General features: G+C 51.3%; 1 protein-coding gene across 1 annotated transcript in view; it reads right to left on the bottom strand.

The window, feature by feature from the left end:
• Positions 1-13,355, bottom strand: part of SOX13 (SRY-box transcription factor 13) — a 48,560-nt gene that overhangs the window by 12,410 nt on the left and 22,795 nt on the right. Inside the window, 3 exon segments of the mRNA XM_084978396.1 lie at positions 424-456; positions 459-651; positions 6,196-6,252. Coding sequence (XP_084834522.1) covers positions 424-456; positions 459-650 — 225 coding nt within the window. The 5' untranslated portion in view covers position 651; positions 6,196-6,252.

Here is a 13,355-nt window from a genome sequence, read left to right as displayed (position 1 = left end):
AATCATGGAGTTTTTAAGAGCTGCAAGAAATCTTGCTGCTCGTGTAATTCAGCTTCTTCAGGACGAGCAGCTGTGTTGTCTTGAACAGTGAGTTAACTCTGGTGTGGGTAATCAGATTGATTTTCACAAATCATATGAAAAAGCCTAACAGATTTAAGCCAGACTCAGAGCCTGTGTATCCTATCTCTCAACTAGTCCTGGAGAGTAAGGACTGGTCACACATAGGTGAGCAGCTAATATCAGATGAATGAGGGCAAGATCCTGCTCAGACAGGTAGCCTGACCCACCCACCCATCTAAGTCTTGCCCAGAGAAGAACATTTCTGCCAGCCCCTCTGCCCAGCTAGGCTGGTGGATGCCTGTCCCACCCACTCGGGGAATGGCCACATGCATGGGGCTACAGAAGCGGGGTGGGGACACTGACCCAGGAGCCCCTAGCAGAGTGCTGGGCACCTGGGCTGGAGCTTGAGGGTCAGCACCATCTTGGGGGACCCGGGCTGGGTCTCCGGGCTGGGGTTCAGCTGCGGTGGCCGAGCCCTGGGGGGCCTCGTGGCAGGGCTCCTTCTTCCCCTCTGACTTGACGGTACAGTTCACCATGGTGCCAGCGTCATCCAGGGCCAGCTGGGCAGAGCCGGGACTCCTCATGGACATCCTGAGGGAGGGAGGAGCAGAGTGATGTGGCGAGTCCTGAGCCCCGAGGCAAGTGACTGTCCCCCGCAGCCCCACAGATACAACACTCAAGCAAAATGCAAGCTTCCATCGGGAACCCACTGTGACCAACTAGAAAAGATTCTTGTCCCTTTATTTATTTACTTTTATTTCTTTTTGGCTATGCGCACAGCATACAGAAGTTCCAGGGACCACAGCAGCCACCCAAGCCACAGCAGTGATGATGCCGAATCCTTAACCCACTGAACCACCAGGGAACTCTATTTTTTTAAACAGAAAGGTCTAGAGAAGACCGGGCCAACACACCCTGCCTGTTGTAATGTTGGGACCAGGGCACGGATGGGTTCACCTGAGAGGCCAGAGATTGTTAACTGGCCATTTCTGAGCCCAGTAAAGCCAAGATCATATATACACTACATGTCTGAGTATCTTTATAGATGTATGTAGTTGTCATCAGTTACCAATATTTAAAAATCAAGAGATAGCACATAAAAATCTGGACTTGATCTTCTCTTGACGTTGGTCTGCGGCAATAATAGGCTGAGATTGAGCCGTAGTTACTCCTGAGAACAGGCCAGTTTGCCTTCCTTTCCACCACTGCCCCCTGCTCCCCAAAAGGGAAACCAAAGTATCAACTACCCTATATAACACATTATTATTTGTTTTCCTTATAGTAGAGGCAACATAAACGTGAACTCTTTCTTTCTTTTTTTTTCTTTTTTTTCTTTTTTGGCTGCATCTGAGGCATATAGAAGTTCCCAGGCCAGGGACGGAATCTGAGCTGAAGCTACAACCTACACCATAGCTGCAGCAACACTGGATCCTTAATCCACTACGCCAGGCAGGGGATGGAACTGGCACCGTCAAAATGAACAATTTCTAATATCCATGTACCTATCTATCAAAAGTAAGGAAAAAAGGAAGCTGAGAGATAAGTGATTTTTAAGAAAAATATTTCCAGAGTTCCCGTAGTGGCACAGTGGAAACGAATTCGACTAGGAACCATGAGGTTTGGGGTTCGATCCCCAACCTCGTTCAGTGGGCTTAGGATTCGGTGTTGCCATGAGCTGTGGTGTAGGTTGCAGATGCGGTTCGGATCTGGTGTTGCTGTGGCCAGCAGCTTAGCTCTGATTCGACCCCCAGCCTGGGACCCTCCTTATGCCACAAGCGCGGCCCTAAAAAGCAAAAAAAAAAGTGTGGCACAGTGGGATCGACGGCGTCTTGGGAACACTGGGACATAGATTCGATCTCTGGTCTGGTGCAGTGGCTTAAGGATCCAGCATTGCCACAGCTGTGGCTTGGGTTACAACTGCAGCTCAGATCTGGGGAAAAAAAAAAAATTCTCGTAATTAGTTCAGAGTCTCTGGCCCCTTCAGGCATCTGCAATGCCTGGTGCAATGTAAGCAGTGAAACTGCGTCCCTGCTGCCTCTCAAGGCCATCCGGCTGCCTGGGGCAGCTAAATTGCTGAGCAGGACACTGGAAGTAGTTTTCAGTGGTGATGCCAGGCTCAAGGCCAGAGTAGCAGATGCCCAGAGCTCGCCTGTTCACCCTCCAAAGTCACTGACGCAAGACCAGCGGGGACACACAGCAGGTTCCAAGTAGGCACAGGTCTTGCCTCAGCTACTCCATTGGCTTCTGAGTGACCTTGGGGAAGTTACTTAGCCTCTCCACTCCTGTTTCCTCATCTGTAAAATGGGTGGGCACCGATTTGATATTTACATGGGTGTTTAGAACAATGCAAGGCCCTAGCAAGCAGGGAAGTGGTCTTTGTTAAAACACTGCCAGCTTGGGAGTTCCCTCTGTGGCACAGCAGAAAAGAATCCGACTAGTATCCATGAGGATGCAGGTTCGATCCCTGGCCTCTCTCAGTGGGTTAAGGATCCTGCGTTGCTATGGCTGCGGTGTAAGCCGGCAGCTGTAGCTGCGATTCAGAACTACTATATACCACCAGTGCAGCCCTAAAAAGCAAAACGAACAACAAACAAACAAAAAACACCACTGCTGGCTCTAAGACAGCACAAGGACCACAGGCTCAAGCATAGCCCAGGGGCTTGAGAGGTAAAGGCATGGATCACCCACAAATCAAAACTTCTGTGGGTCAGGCCATAGATCTATTTTAACAAGCCCTCCAGTTGATTCTGATACATACTAGTTTGAGAGGCATTGTTAAATAAACACTTTTTTATTTTATTTATTTATTTATTTTTGTCTTTTTGCCTTTTCTAGGGCTGCTCCTGCGGCATATGGAGGTTCCCAGGCTAGGGGTCTAATTGGAGCTGTAGCCGCTGGCCTATGCCAGAGCCACAGCAATGCGGGATCGGAGCCGCACCTGTGACCTACACCACAGCTCAAGGCAATGCCAGATCCTTAACCCACCGAGCAAGGCCAGGGATCGAACCCACAACCTCATGGTTCCTAGTCGGATTACTTAACCACTGAGCCACGATGGGAACTCCGATAAACACTTTTTAATTTTTTTTTTTTTTTATTTTGTCTTTCGCCTTTTCTAGGGCCACTCCCGCAGCATATGGAGGTTCCCAGGCTAGGGGTCTAATTGGAGCTGTAGCCGCTGGCCTATGCCAGAGCCACAGCAATGCGGGATCCGAGCCGCGCCTGCGACCTACACCACAGCTCAAGGCAACGCCAGATCCTTAACCCACTGAGAGAGGCCAGGGATCGAACTCGCAACCTCATGGTTCCTAGTGGGATTCATTAACCACTGAGCCACGACGGGAACTCCGATAAACACTTTTTAAAATTTTTCTTACATAAAATTTTTAGGAGGGGAGTGTAAGGCAAAAAATAAAACATCCTTTACATTAAACTGCAGGTGAAACATAATATTTGTGTCTTACATCAACTGTATAATAAAATGTTTCTTCTCATGTATAATGAATGATGCAATGTTCCATACATAAGAAAGATGCATACAGCTGTATACAGGTGCAGTATTTTATGTGAAAGAGCATTCTAGTTCAATACCATGTTTGATTTGATGCCATCCTACAGATCACACCAGACCTTACCCTCCTGCCACTTTCAAAGGCAGGGTGTCTGGGGGCTCGCCTGGGACCCAGGACCAGGCAATGCAGGGTGAGGAGAGAAGGGCATATGTCAGCTCAGGAGAAAAGAGACGCTTCTTCAGGGTGCTGCTCTTGGGTCCCCTCCCACCACCTAGGGACCTGGAGAGCGTCCAGGAAGCAGGCGACTCGGCCCATCCGGGCACAGGGAGGGGCGCAGAGCCAGGCCCCGAGCAGGGGGGCCGGGCGTGGGGGAGGGGAAGTCGGGGAGGGGTATTATCCTGAAGCTGAGGGCAGCAATTACATAACAAACAAACCCGGGGCTCAAGCTGTGAATTAATCAAACCGCTGAAAATAAAACCTTCCTCTCAGGAACTTCAGACAAAAGAAATGAAAACAACCAGGCTGGCTGGAAAATAAAAGACAGCAGCACTGAAAGGGGGACAAAAGGAAATCAGACAATAGGGTGTTGGACAAAGGCAATAAAGCCAAAGGAAGTGTGACAGGCGAACAATGCGGGCCTGTGGGCTTCTGATCCCCGGCCGGCTCCGCGCCGCGGGCCCACACCCACTGCGCGCCACCGCGCCAGGCAGGCCGCCGGGTTGCCTCCTCGATCGGACCTGGGGTCCTGTGGGCGTTTTCCTCCCTGCGGTCCCAGCTTCGTGGCCTTCGGCTTCTAGCTCAAAGCCTTTCTCCCCACTGCAGCCCAGACACCCGGCGGCAGCCACGGGGTGCGCGATTCTGGGCAGGAGCCAGGGTGGGGCGCAGGGCTGGGCTCGCCCCGGCACCAGACTCTGACCCAGAGCCGTGGACTGGCTGTGCATCCCCCACCCCCACTCCCGACTGAAGGCGGAAGCCGAGGAGGTGATGATCTGTCCTAACGAACCCCAGGGCCGCACTGCCCGGTGCCCAGGCCACCTGCCACACCGCTGCTGAGCACCTGTACCAGGGCCAGTCCCAAAGGCAACGTGCTGCGTACAGAGTACCCCCCCCCCCCCCGCGCTTTGGAAGGCTTTGTATAAAAAACAATGTAAACCAGCTCTTAATAATTGGTTATTGATTACACGTTGAAATTTTGAGTCTGGATGCTGTTGGGTTAAATAAAATATATTGTTGAAATTCATTTCACCTGTTCCCTTTTGCACTTCCCGTTTTAGCTACCAGAAGACATTAAAAGCATATAGGTGACTCCCATTATATTTCTGTTGGGGGGGGCGTACTACACTAGAACATCCCCTCCCTTTGACCTTGATGGCCTTTTCTACCCACACTTAACCCCAAGAGTACCTCCCACTGGGCGTCAAGACTATCTATATTGGCGCCCCTGCCTCCTGGGGCTCCCAATGGCTTATCCTGGCCTCTGGCACAGCGCCTGGTGAAAAAGAAAATGGCTCCTGGTGACCAGCCAAGCTAGCTTGGAGGTGTCAGTCTGTTCACTGGGGCGTGGTACCCATTAGATAAGCCCGCCAGACCCTGCTAGCAGCCCAGACAAGGGCTCTTCATTCCCACAGGCGTCTGGCTGTACTTCAGGCACCGGGCCTTGGCTCTCCATTGGTCCCCTCTCTGGATCCATTTGTAGATGATGCAGAGTACAGGCTTTTGGGTTCAACAGCCTGGATTTAAATTCCTTCAAATGCCTGCCCTGCCGCCGTCTGACACCAGCTGACTTGTGCAACCCTAGGCAAGTTAATTAACTCTTTCTCCTAATCCATATAATGGGTATAATAACCCATCTCTCACTGTCCACGAAAATTCAATAACAGGGTGAGCATCCATTAAGTTATCACATGGCCCAGGATACTCCTGGTGCCAAGTAGTTGAGAGAAAACTCCTCTGGGGTCAGAAAGACCTGAGTCCATTTCATTTCCAACTCTGCTTATTTAATTGCCGACTCTGTGCAACCTTGGCCAATGATGTAACCTCTCTAAACCTCAGTTTCCTCTTCAGTGAAAGGGGAATAAAAAAACCCAGTATGAAGGGATGAGCCATCCATTAACACTTCAGACTTTAAGATATGCCTTTTTTCACATTTCTTGGCATCCTGAACTGGGCCTTCAAAGCACTTATCATAGTTGATAATGATAACCTTTACAAGTTTCCCTTATTTCTGACTGGCCTAACAGCCTGAGAACCCATCCAACCCGACCCACAGCAGTGTGAAAATATGCTTGTTTTTGCTCATCACTGTCACCCCAAAGTCTAGCACAGGGCCTGGAACACAGTAGGTGCACAATAAATGTACAACCCTCAGTATAATACAGTTCAGCAGCATAGCACAAGGCAGACCTGAATTATAATAAGTGACTGCTACTATTATCCTTATTAGATAGATGTTGCTCTCTCTGTGGTTTATCTCCCACGCCCCCACTGCCCACACCCAATTATCCTCAGCTGTCTCTTCCTTGACTCTAAACTCTCTGTAGGAGTGACCCAAATGCCCCAGTAACAAAGCAAGTACTTATCTTTTTGTTTTTACCTTGGGACAGGTAAGAAACATTGTCCATACCTTTTGAATCGAAAGACCCTGTTGGAGTCTTCCCTTAAGTCTCTTCTTTTCCAGAAACTAAAACAAACAAACAAACAAACATCCCTCAAATTCCCTTATTACCCCTTCCCTACAAAGCACGCTTCATGCTTCAATAATCCACATGGTTTTTCAAGAGATTTTAAGGTCAGCAGCCACACCCTCCCCTCTCCCCAGATGCCCAGAAGCCAAAGGCTCAGTACACAGGAGAATTACGGGGTGCCCCCGAGTCCACGCAGGTCATGGTCAGAGGCCACAAGCCCACAGGACACTCCAGTGGATGTGCTCCCATGTAGCCGATCTCTCCATCTCACCCAGCCTTACTCACATTTTTCACATGGAGAAACTGAGACCCACAGAGGTCAAGTTCATGTGGCTTGTTTGGGCAGTACTGCTTCAGGAACAGAATCAGAGGTCCTTCAACTGGTTGGGAGGCAGAACAGCATCCCTGCTCTGAACCTTCCTTCCCTTCTGGGGAACCTACTCCACATACTATCTGCTGCCTCTTCTCCTTGGCCTTATCTCACCTGAGCATCACCAGAGAGAGGTGAAGGTCCCTCGGGGTAGAAGGCTCCGGCTATACTCACCCTGGATGCCACAGAGTCTTGAGTCTCTGAGCTGATGACTGTGATGCCCAGGGGCCCCCAAGTCCAGTGCTGAGGACAAGGCATAGAGATGCCTGGTCTCCATGGAAGGCCAGTGGCTCAGAGCATGGCTCTTGGGTGACAAGGCAGACTACAGGTGCACACACACGGAGCCCCTTTCTGCCCAAAACAAATCACCAGCCACTTCCTCTCCCAATCAGCTATGGACCAGCCCAGCTGGATGGGAATCAAAGACGTTTTTACCCTCAGATCTTCCTCCCTCCACAACGACAGCCCCCACCCCTCCAATATCTAGATAGAGCTAGAGATAGTGATAAATTCCAGTCATCGAAGCATGACGGGTGACTCAGACCCAGGGGTACAGGAAGACAGCCTGAACAGACAAGCAGACCCTCCAAGGAGGGCCAGTGACTACATTTCCCCACTGGGCACATACCGAACCCCTCCACTGAGACTCACTCCCAAGCTAGCCCTGAGCAGGTGGTGCGAAGGGACACTGCCAGGGAGAGAACCACGTGGCAGGGGAGGGGCAGAGCCCGAGTCCCAAGGGAATGTCACTTCCTTTCAAAGCCCCAGAGAGTTGAGAGCCTCAGGCAGCCCTAAACAATAGCCCGAGGCATGGGTGCCCAGAACGGTGCCCCGGTGCCACATCCTGCCATTCTTCTCCCAGGCCGCACCCTGCCACCCTTCCTGGCTACGACCGATCCTATCTCTGCTGTTTACTCAGAGCTGGGAGCTGGGCTGGCTGCAGACTCGGAACAAAGCTTTCCTGAGAGGCCCCCTCACCCTCTCCAGCCTCTGCGGGCCCTTGGGGGTATCAGATCCATGGCGCTGCCCAATCTGGTCTAGCCCAGCTCAAGGGGGAGGCCACAGCCAACACCCCTGGTCCCTGGGCTGTTTCTGGGCTGGCCAAGGCAGTAGTCACCTCGCAGAGCAGGAGACAGAGGCTCGCTGAACCTCGGGATTCCAGACCTCCAGCCTGCAAGAGGAGGCAGCCTCCCCCGCACCTCTGGCCCAGCAGCCCAGCTCCAGACAGGGCTTTGGCAGGTGCCAAGATTCAGCTGATGCCTAGCCCAAGGGCACGAAGGAGCTGGGGAGAAATTGGAGCTGTGATGCTCCCAGCCACAGCCCCATGTGAGTCTTCTCCCAGCCCAGGAGATACCAAGAAGAGACAGAGGGAAATGGCGCAGAAGTGATGTTGAGGTTCCCAGTGGGATGACTGCTTGCCTAGGAGGCCTGGGTGAAATTGAGAAGAGGTATGCGATGTCTCCAGGAGCCCCTTCTCTGGGGGCTCTCCTCCCTGAGGATCCAATGCTGTCTCCAGCCCCTCCCAAGCCCCATCAGCAGCACCCCCCACAGTGCTAGGAGGCAGCCACAGTCCTGTCCTTACCTCCCAGTGGCCAGGTCCAAACTTATGCCCTAGACAAGGGAGTTTCTGGTCTTCTGCACCAGAAGTACCCAGCCCAGAGTTGGCACTCAGCAGAAATGGTAAAGCTGGGGCCAACTGGCTTTAGGGTTAACCTTAACCGTAACCCTACCCCCCTCCTTTGGGGATAGCCCTGAACGTCAAACCAAAGGGAGAGGAGGCAAAAAAGAGCAGCAATGACAGCGCGCCCACTTGGCTGCGAGCAGTGGGCGAGGGGCTTGCCGCTTATTTCTCCTTCCCACCCAAGGCCCAGTGGAGGCATCTGAACTCAGGCCTCAATGATGCTCAAACCCACATCTTTCTGTCTGTTGGCAGATGCCCTGGCCACTCTCCCTCTCCCCCAGATGACAGGATCCGGTCCAACAAAGATAGATCTGCCACTGTCTTCACTGCTTACAGGATTCCAGTTGTTTTCGACTTGAGTTGTAGCCAAGAAAGGATCAGTCGAAAGAAACCAAGGGAGTTCCCATCGTGGCACAGCAGAAACAAATCCAACTAGGGACCATGGGGTTGCGGGTTCGATCCCTGGCCTCACTCAGTGGGTTAAGGATCTGGTGTTGCCGTGAGCTGTGATGTAGGTCACAGATGTGGCTCGGATCTGGCGTTGCTGTGGCTGTGGTGTAGGCCGGCGGCTACAGCTCCGATTAGACCCCTAGCCTGGGAACCTCCATATGCCGTGGGTGCGGCCCTAAAAAGACAAAAAAAAAGAAAGAAAGAAAGAAACCAAGACACTTTGGAAACTTGGGGGAAAGACTCAACTTCTCAAAATCCTAGTTTCTTCCTGTGTCAAATGGAGATTCCAATACCTACTTTATGATGAGAAGGTAATCACGAGCTTAAAGATCTGGTACAGAATCTATGTTTAGGGAAGGAGATGGGAAAGAAACTTAATTAAGCAAGAAAGATGTCCCCCCTCCCCACCCCAGAGCACCCAAATCAGGACACCCACTCTGCCTCTCTCCCCAGCAGGCCCAGTACATCTCTGGCTCTCCAGATGTGACCCTTTGGCATTGCTGGGTGGCATCCTGATATGGCTAAAAGAAACAGGCTTTATTGGCAGCCAGATCTGTGTTTGAAGCCTGGCTTTACCATATACTACCCGTGTGATTGTGGGGAAGTTTCAGTTTCTTCATCACTGAAATAGAACACATAAGGGATTCCGGCTGTGGCTCAGAGAAAACAAACCTGACTCTTATCCATGAGGACACGGGTTCCAACCCTGGCCTCCCTCAGTGGGTTAAAGGCTCTGCTGTTGCCCTGAGCTGTGGTGTAGGTCAAAGATGTGGCTCAGATCTGGTGTTGCGGTGGCTGTGGTGTAGGCTGGCGGCTTCAGCTCCGATTCAACCCCGAGCCTGGGAACCTCCATATGCCTCGGGTGCGGCCCTGAAAAAAAAAAAGGAACAAATAATAACCACCTCATAAAATTATTGAGAGGACTGGATAGAATGTTTTTTTTTAAAAAAAAAAAAAAAGTTTGGTTGCTGAATGCTCCCATGGCCTTTTAGGGACACCTCCCCCACCCCTGCATGGCCAAACACACATGAGACCCCCACCTAAAGGACAACTGGGAATGTCATCCTCTTCCTTCTCCACCTGTCTTCTGTCGGTCTTCCTCTCTTTGGTGCTGTTCCACTACCCCGCTTAGGTTGTTTGCATGTTCTGTCGGTGTCCCCCACCACCCTGAAATCTCCCCCCACTGGTGCCCACACTGAGCACGGCACCCAGGCCCCACACAGTGCACACTGAAACCCCAGCAAACCCCACATACTCAGCGCTACTGCCAACCTGGCCAACTGCACCCCCCCCACACCCCCAATCTTCCTTTCTCAGGCCCATCAGACCTCACAGCTCCTCTGTTTCCTCCAGAAGCCAGAGCTGAGAGGGTAAAGTGCTGTTGTGTGAACCCCTGTGGTCCCCAGCCAATTCCAGGAGGGGACGGGAAGGTGGAAACTAGAGGGATGACCACAGAGAGGGACAGGACAAGTGGGAATGGCCTGCTGGCACCAGGCTGAGTGAAGGCTCATCTTTTTTTGTTTTGCTCTCTAGGGCCACACTCATGGCATAAAGAGGGTCCCAGGCTAGGGGTTGAATCAGAACTGAAGCCACAGCAACGCAGGATCCAAGCAGAAATCTGCGACCTACACCACAGCTCACGGCCACGGCAGATCCTTAACCCACTGATCGAGGCCAGGAATCAAACCCACAACCCCATGGTTTCTAGTTGGATTCGTTTCTGCTGCCCCACGACGGGAACTCCTGAAGACTCATCTTTGCAGACATCCCTCTTGCTGGGGCTGGCATGGGCTGGGCAGCATTTGGCTTCTGCTTGGTGACAAGTCTGTGCCATGTGGACAAAGCTCTCATGGTCTATGGAGACAGAGAGGCTCTGGAGATGCGCACAGTTGATTCAGACCCAGCAGCCCTCTGACTAGCTGCAGGGACAGGCCGACGCATTCAACGCAACCTGCCAAGCATACTACTTTCTTTATTTGTAAATGCGACAGTAATACATACTCAGGAGTGCAGTTGTGAGAAGAAAACAATGTAACACAGGCAAAGGCCAGTGCCTGGACACAGCCGTGCTAAAAAGCTGTATGACCACGGGTATGTCGTGGTCATCTGGCGCTGGGGTGATGGGTGAGGAGTGGAGAGACAGTCTAAGTGGGAGCCCAATGAATATTTAAGATACACCTCAAATTCTTAACCTCTGAAGGAGACCAAGAGCTACTTCTCATGGTTGTGGGAGACTCAATATAAGTATAGTCTGTTAAAATATACGTATAAAAATACATATATGCATTCTATATAAAATACTTAGTGCAATGCCTGGTACAAAGCATTGGCATTTAGTACTGTAACTGCGATCGAATGGATGAATGAATGAATGCTTGTGCTACCAGCCAGAGCACTCAACCCCCCAAGCCAGTGAACATTTTGAGGCCCCTTCTGAAGCTATTTCAAATATTGGCCTATGGAGTTCCCGTAGTGGCGCAGTGGTTAACGAATCTGACTAGGAACCATGAGGTTGCAGGTTCGGTCCCTGCCCTTGCTCAGTGGGTTAAGGATCCAGCGTTGCCATGAGTGTGGTGTGGGTCGCAGACGCGGCTCGGATCCCGCGTTGCTGTGGCTCTGGCGTAGGCCGGCGGCTACAGCTCTGATTTGACCCCTAGCCTGGGAACTTCCATATGCCCCGGGAGCGGCCCAAGAAATGGCAAAAAAGATAACAACAACACAATAATAATAATTAAAAACTATCGGCCTCCACATATTTGGGAGTCCACACTCCCCTCTCAAAGTCACCTCCATGGTACATGCTGGTGTCCTGAGGGCTCAGGAAAGTACCTGATTCCTTCCCTAGCTCTTCTTCCTCTTCCTGCCAGCCCACCCACTGCGAGGGCAGGGGAAATGGGGCAGCAATTGAGATGCGTAAGAGGTACAAGAAAGAAAGAGGAGTCAGTAAATGCCAGTCACCAAGAAGGCCACCAGGCAGTATTGACATAGCAGGGCACATCTTGACCCGGAAGGTTGGCACGCAAATAATCAGCAAAAATACTTGGCCTCATTCTTTCCTTTCCGGGCTGTACCTCCTTAAGGCTCCATAAAAGAGACACCTTGAGAGCCGGTCCGGGGGCTTCCAGGGGGGTCTGAGCATCCAGCTCCCCAGCTTGAGCAGACCACGGAGAAATGAGGTGGCTGGCAGCACTGCGGTCATGGCAGCCGGGGCCCGTGGGCACTGGCCTCACTGTTGGGCACCCTGCTCAAGCTGGCTGCTTCCCTCATGGCCTCCCCACCCCCCACCCCTGGGGGTTCTGGGTGGGACGCCACCTGTGCCTCGTGAAAACCTAATCACCACCATCTCCCCCAAGACGAGCTTGCTCATCGGAAACCCCAATTGAGCAGCTCTTGCACAAGAAGCATTCATTCTTCCAGCGAACAAAGTGTTCCGTTCTGTTTCTCTGCAAAGGCCATGTTTCCTCTGCCATTATCTACCCCATCGGCAGCCAAGCCTGCCACAAAACACAAGATTTCTTCTTTCTTTTTGTTATTTTCATCGCCCCCTTTATTTATGGGTCGTTGTTTTTTCTTGGCTTTGGCTCCGTTTCAAAAGGGCAGGGGAGCAGAGGGAGGAGAGCAGTATCATAGTCTCTGAGTTTATCTAAAATGCTCATGAAACGACCCCTAAAGCAGGCAGCCTTGTCCCCCAGTATGCCTGGAACCCCAACTTCCAGCAGCAGCACCCTTTGGAAACTGAGACAGGACCACTTCAACCAAGAAGAGACCCAGAGCTGGCAAAGGGTTGGATAAAGCATGATTCTGAGAGGGATCTTGACATCTGGAGCCCATAATGGTAATTAATAAGAATAAGAAAACAACGGTGATGTTCAAAGTATTTAACAACAAATCACAAGCACTAGCCAATTAGATGGGACTCTTGGGACAATCAGATAAGTTGGCAGATGCCCACCACCCACACTCTGGTGTGTGTCAGCTGAAGACCCCCTCTGATCACAGCTAATATTTTCTGATTATTTTCTATGTGCCCAGCCCTGTCTGAATCACTTTTATTTCCCTGAATTTATTGAATCTTCACAATAACCATCTGAGGTAGATGGTATTATGGTTTCTCCATTTTACACATGAAGAAATTGAGGCACAGAGGTGATTTAAATCTGGGCAGTCTAGCATCAGAATCCACCTCTCAACCAGACAATAGGAATCAAGCACCTAACTCAGTGTCATCTACAGGGATTAGCTCTTTTAATTCTTCCAACAGCCCCATGAAATAGTTACTATTATCATCTCTGTTTTCGCAATGAGGACACAAGGGCTTGAAGTGAAACAACTGCCCAAGGTCAGAGCCAGTGAGTGGTGAACAAGACACCAACCCAGAGACTGGCTGCTGAGTCACTTCTTTGCCTTGTTTGAGGGCCCAGGAGCCATGAAAAATCATCTCCTGGAGCCTGAATCACCTACCCCCACAGCCCCAACCTCTGCCGGGCCACCACTGCTCTCATGATAGGCGTCAAGGGACCCAGGCGGGTCCTAATTCAGTTGACGTGAGAAAAGTCAAAGGCAAAAGCCAAATGAGAGACATCAAACGATTCAAAGCC

This window comes from Sus scrofa, chromosome 9, assembly GCF_054392235.1.
Source record: "Sus scrofa isolate SSC_HxYL_T2T_F1_AM1 chromosome 9, Sscrofa_HxYL_maternal_Yorkshire_Landrace_v2.0, whole genome shotgun sequence".
NCBI classification, from domain to species: Eukaryota; Metazoa; Chordata; class Mammalia; order Artiodactyla; family Suidae; genus Sus; species Sus scrofa.
This window is presented reverse-complemented; position numbering and strand designations above follow the sequence as displayed.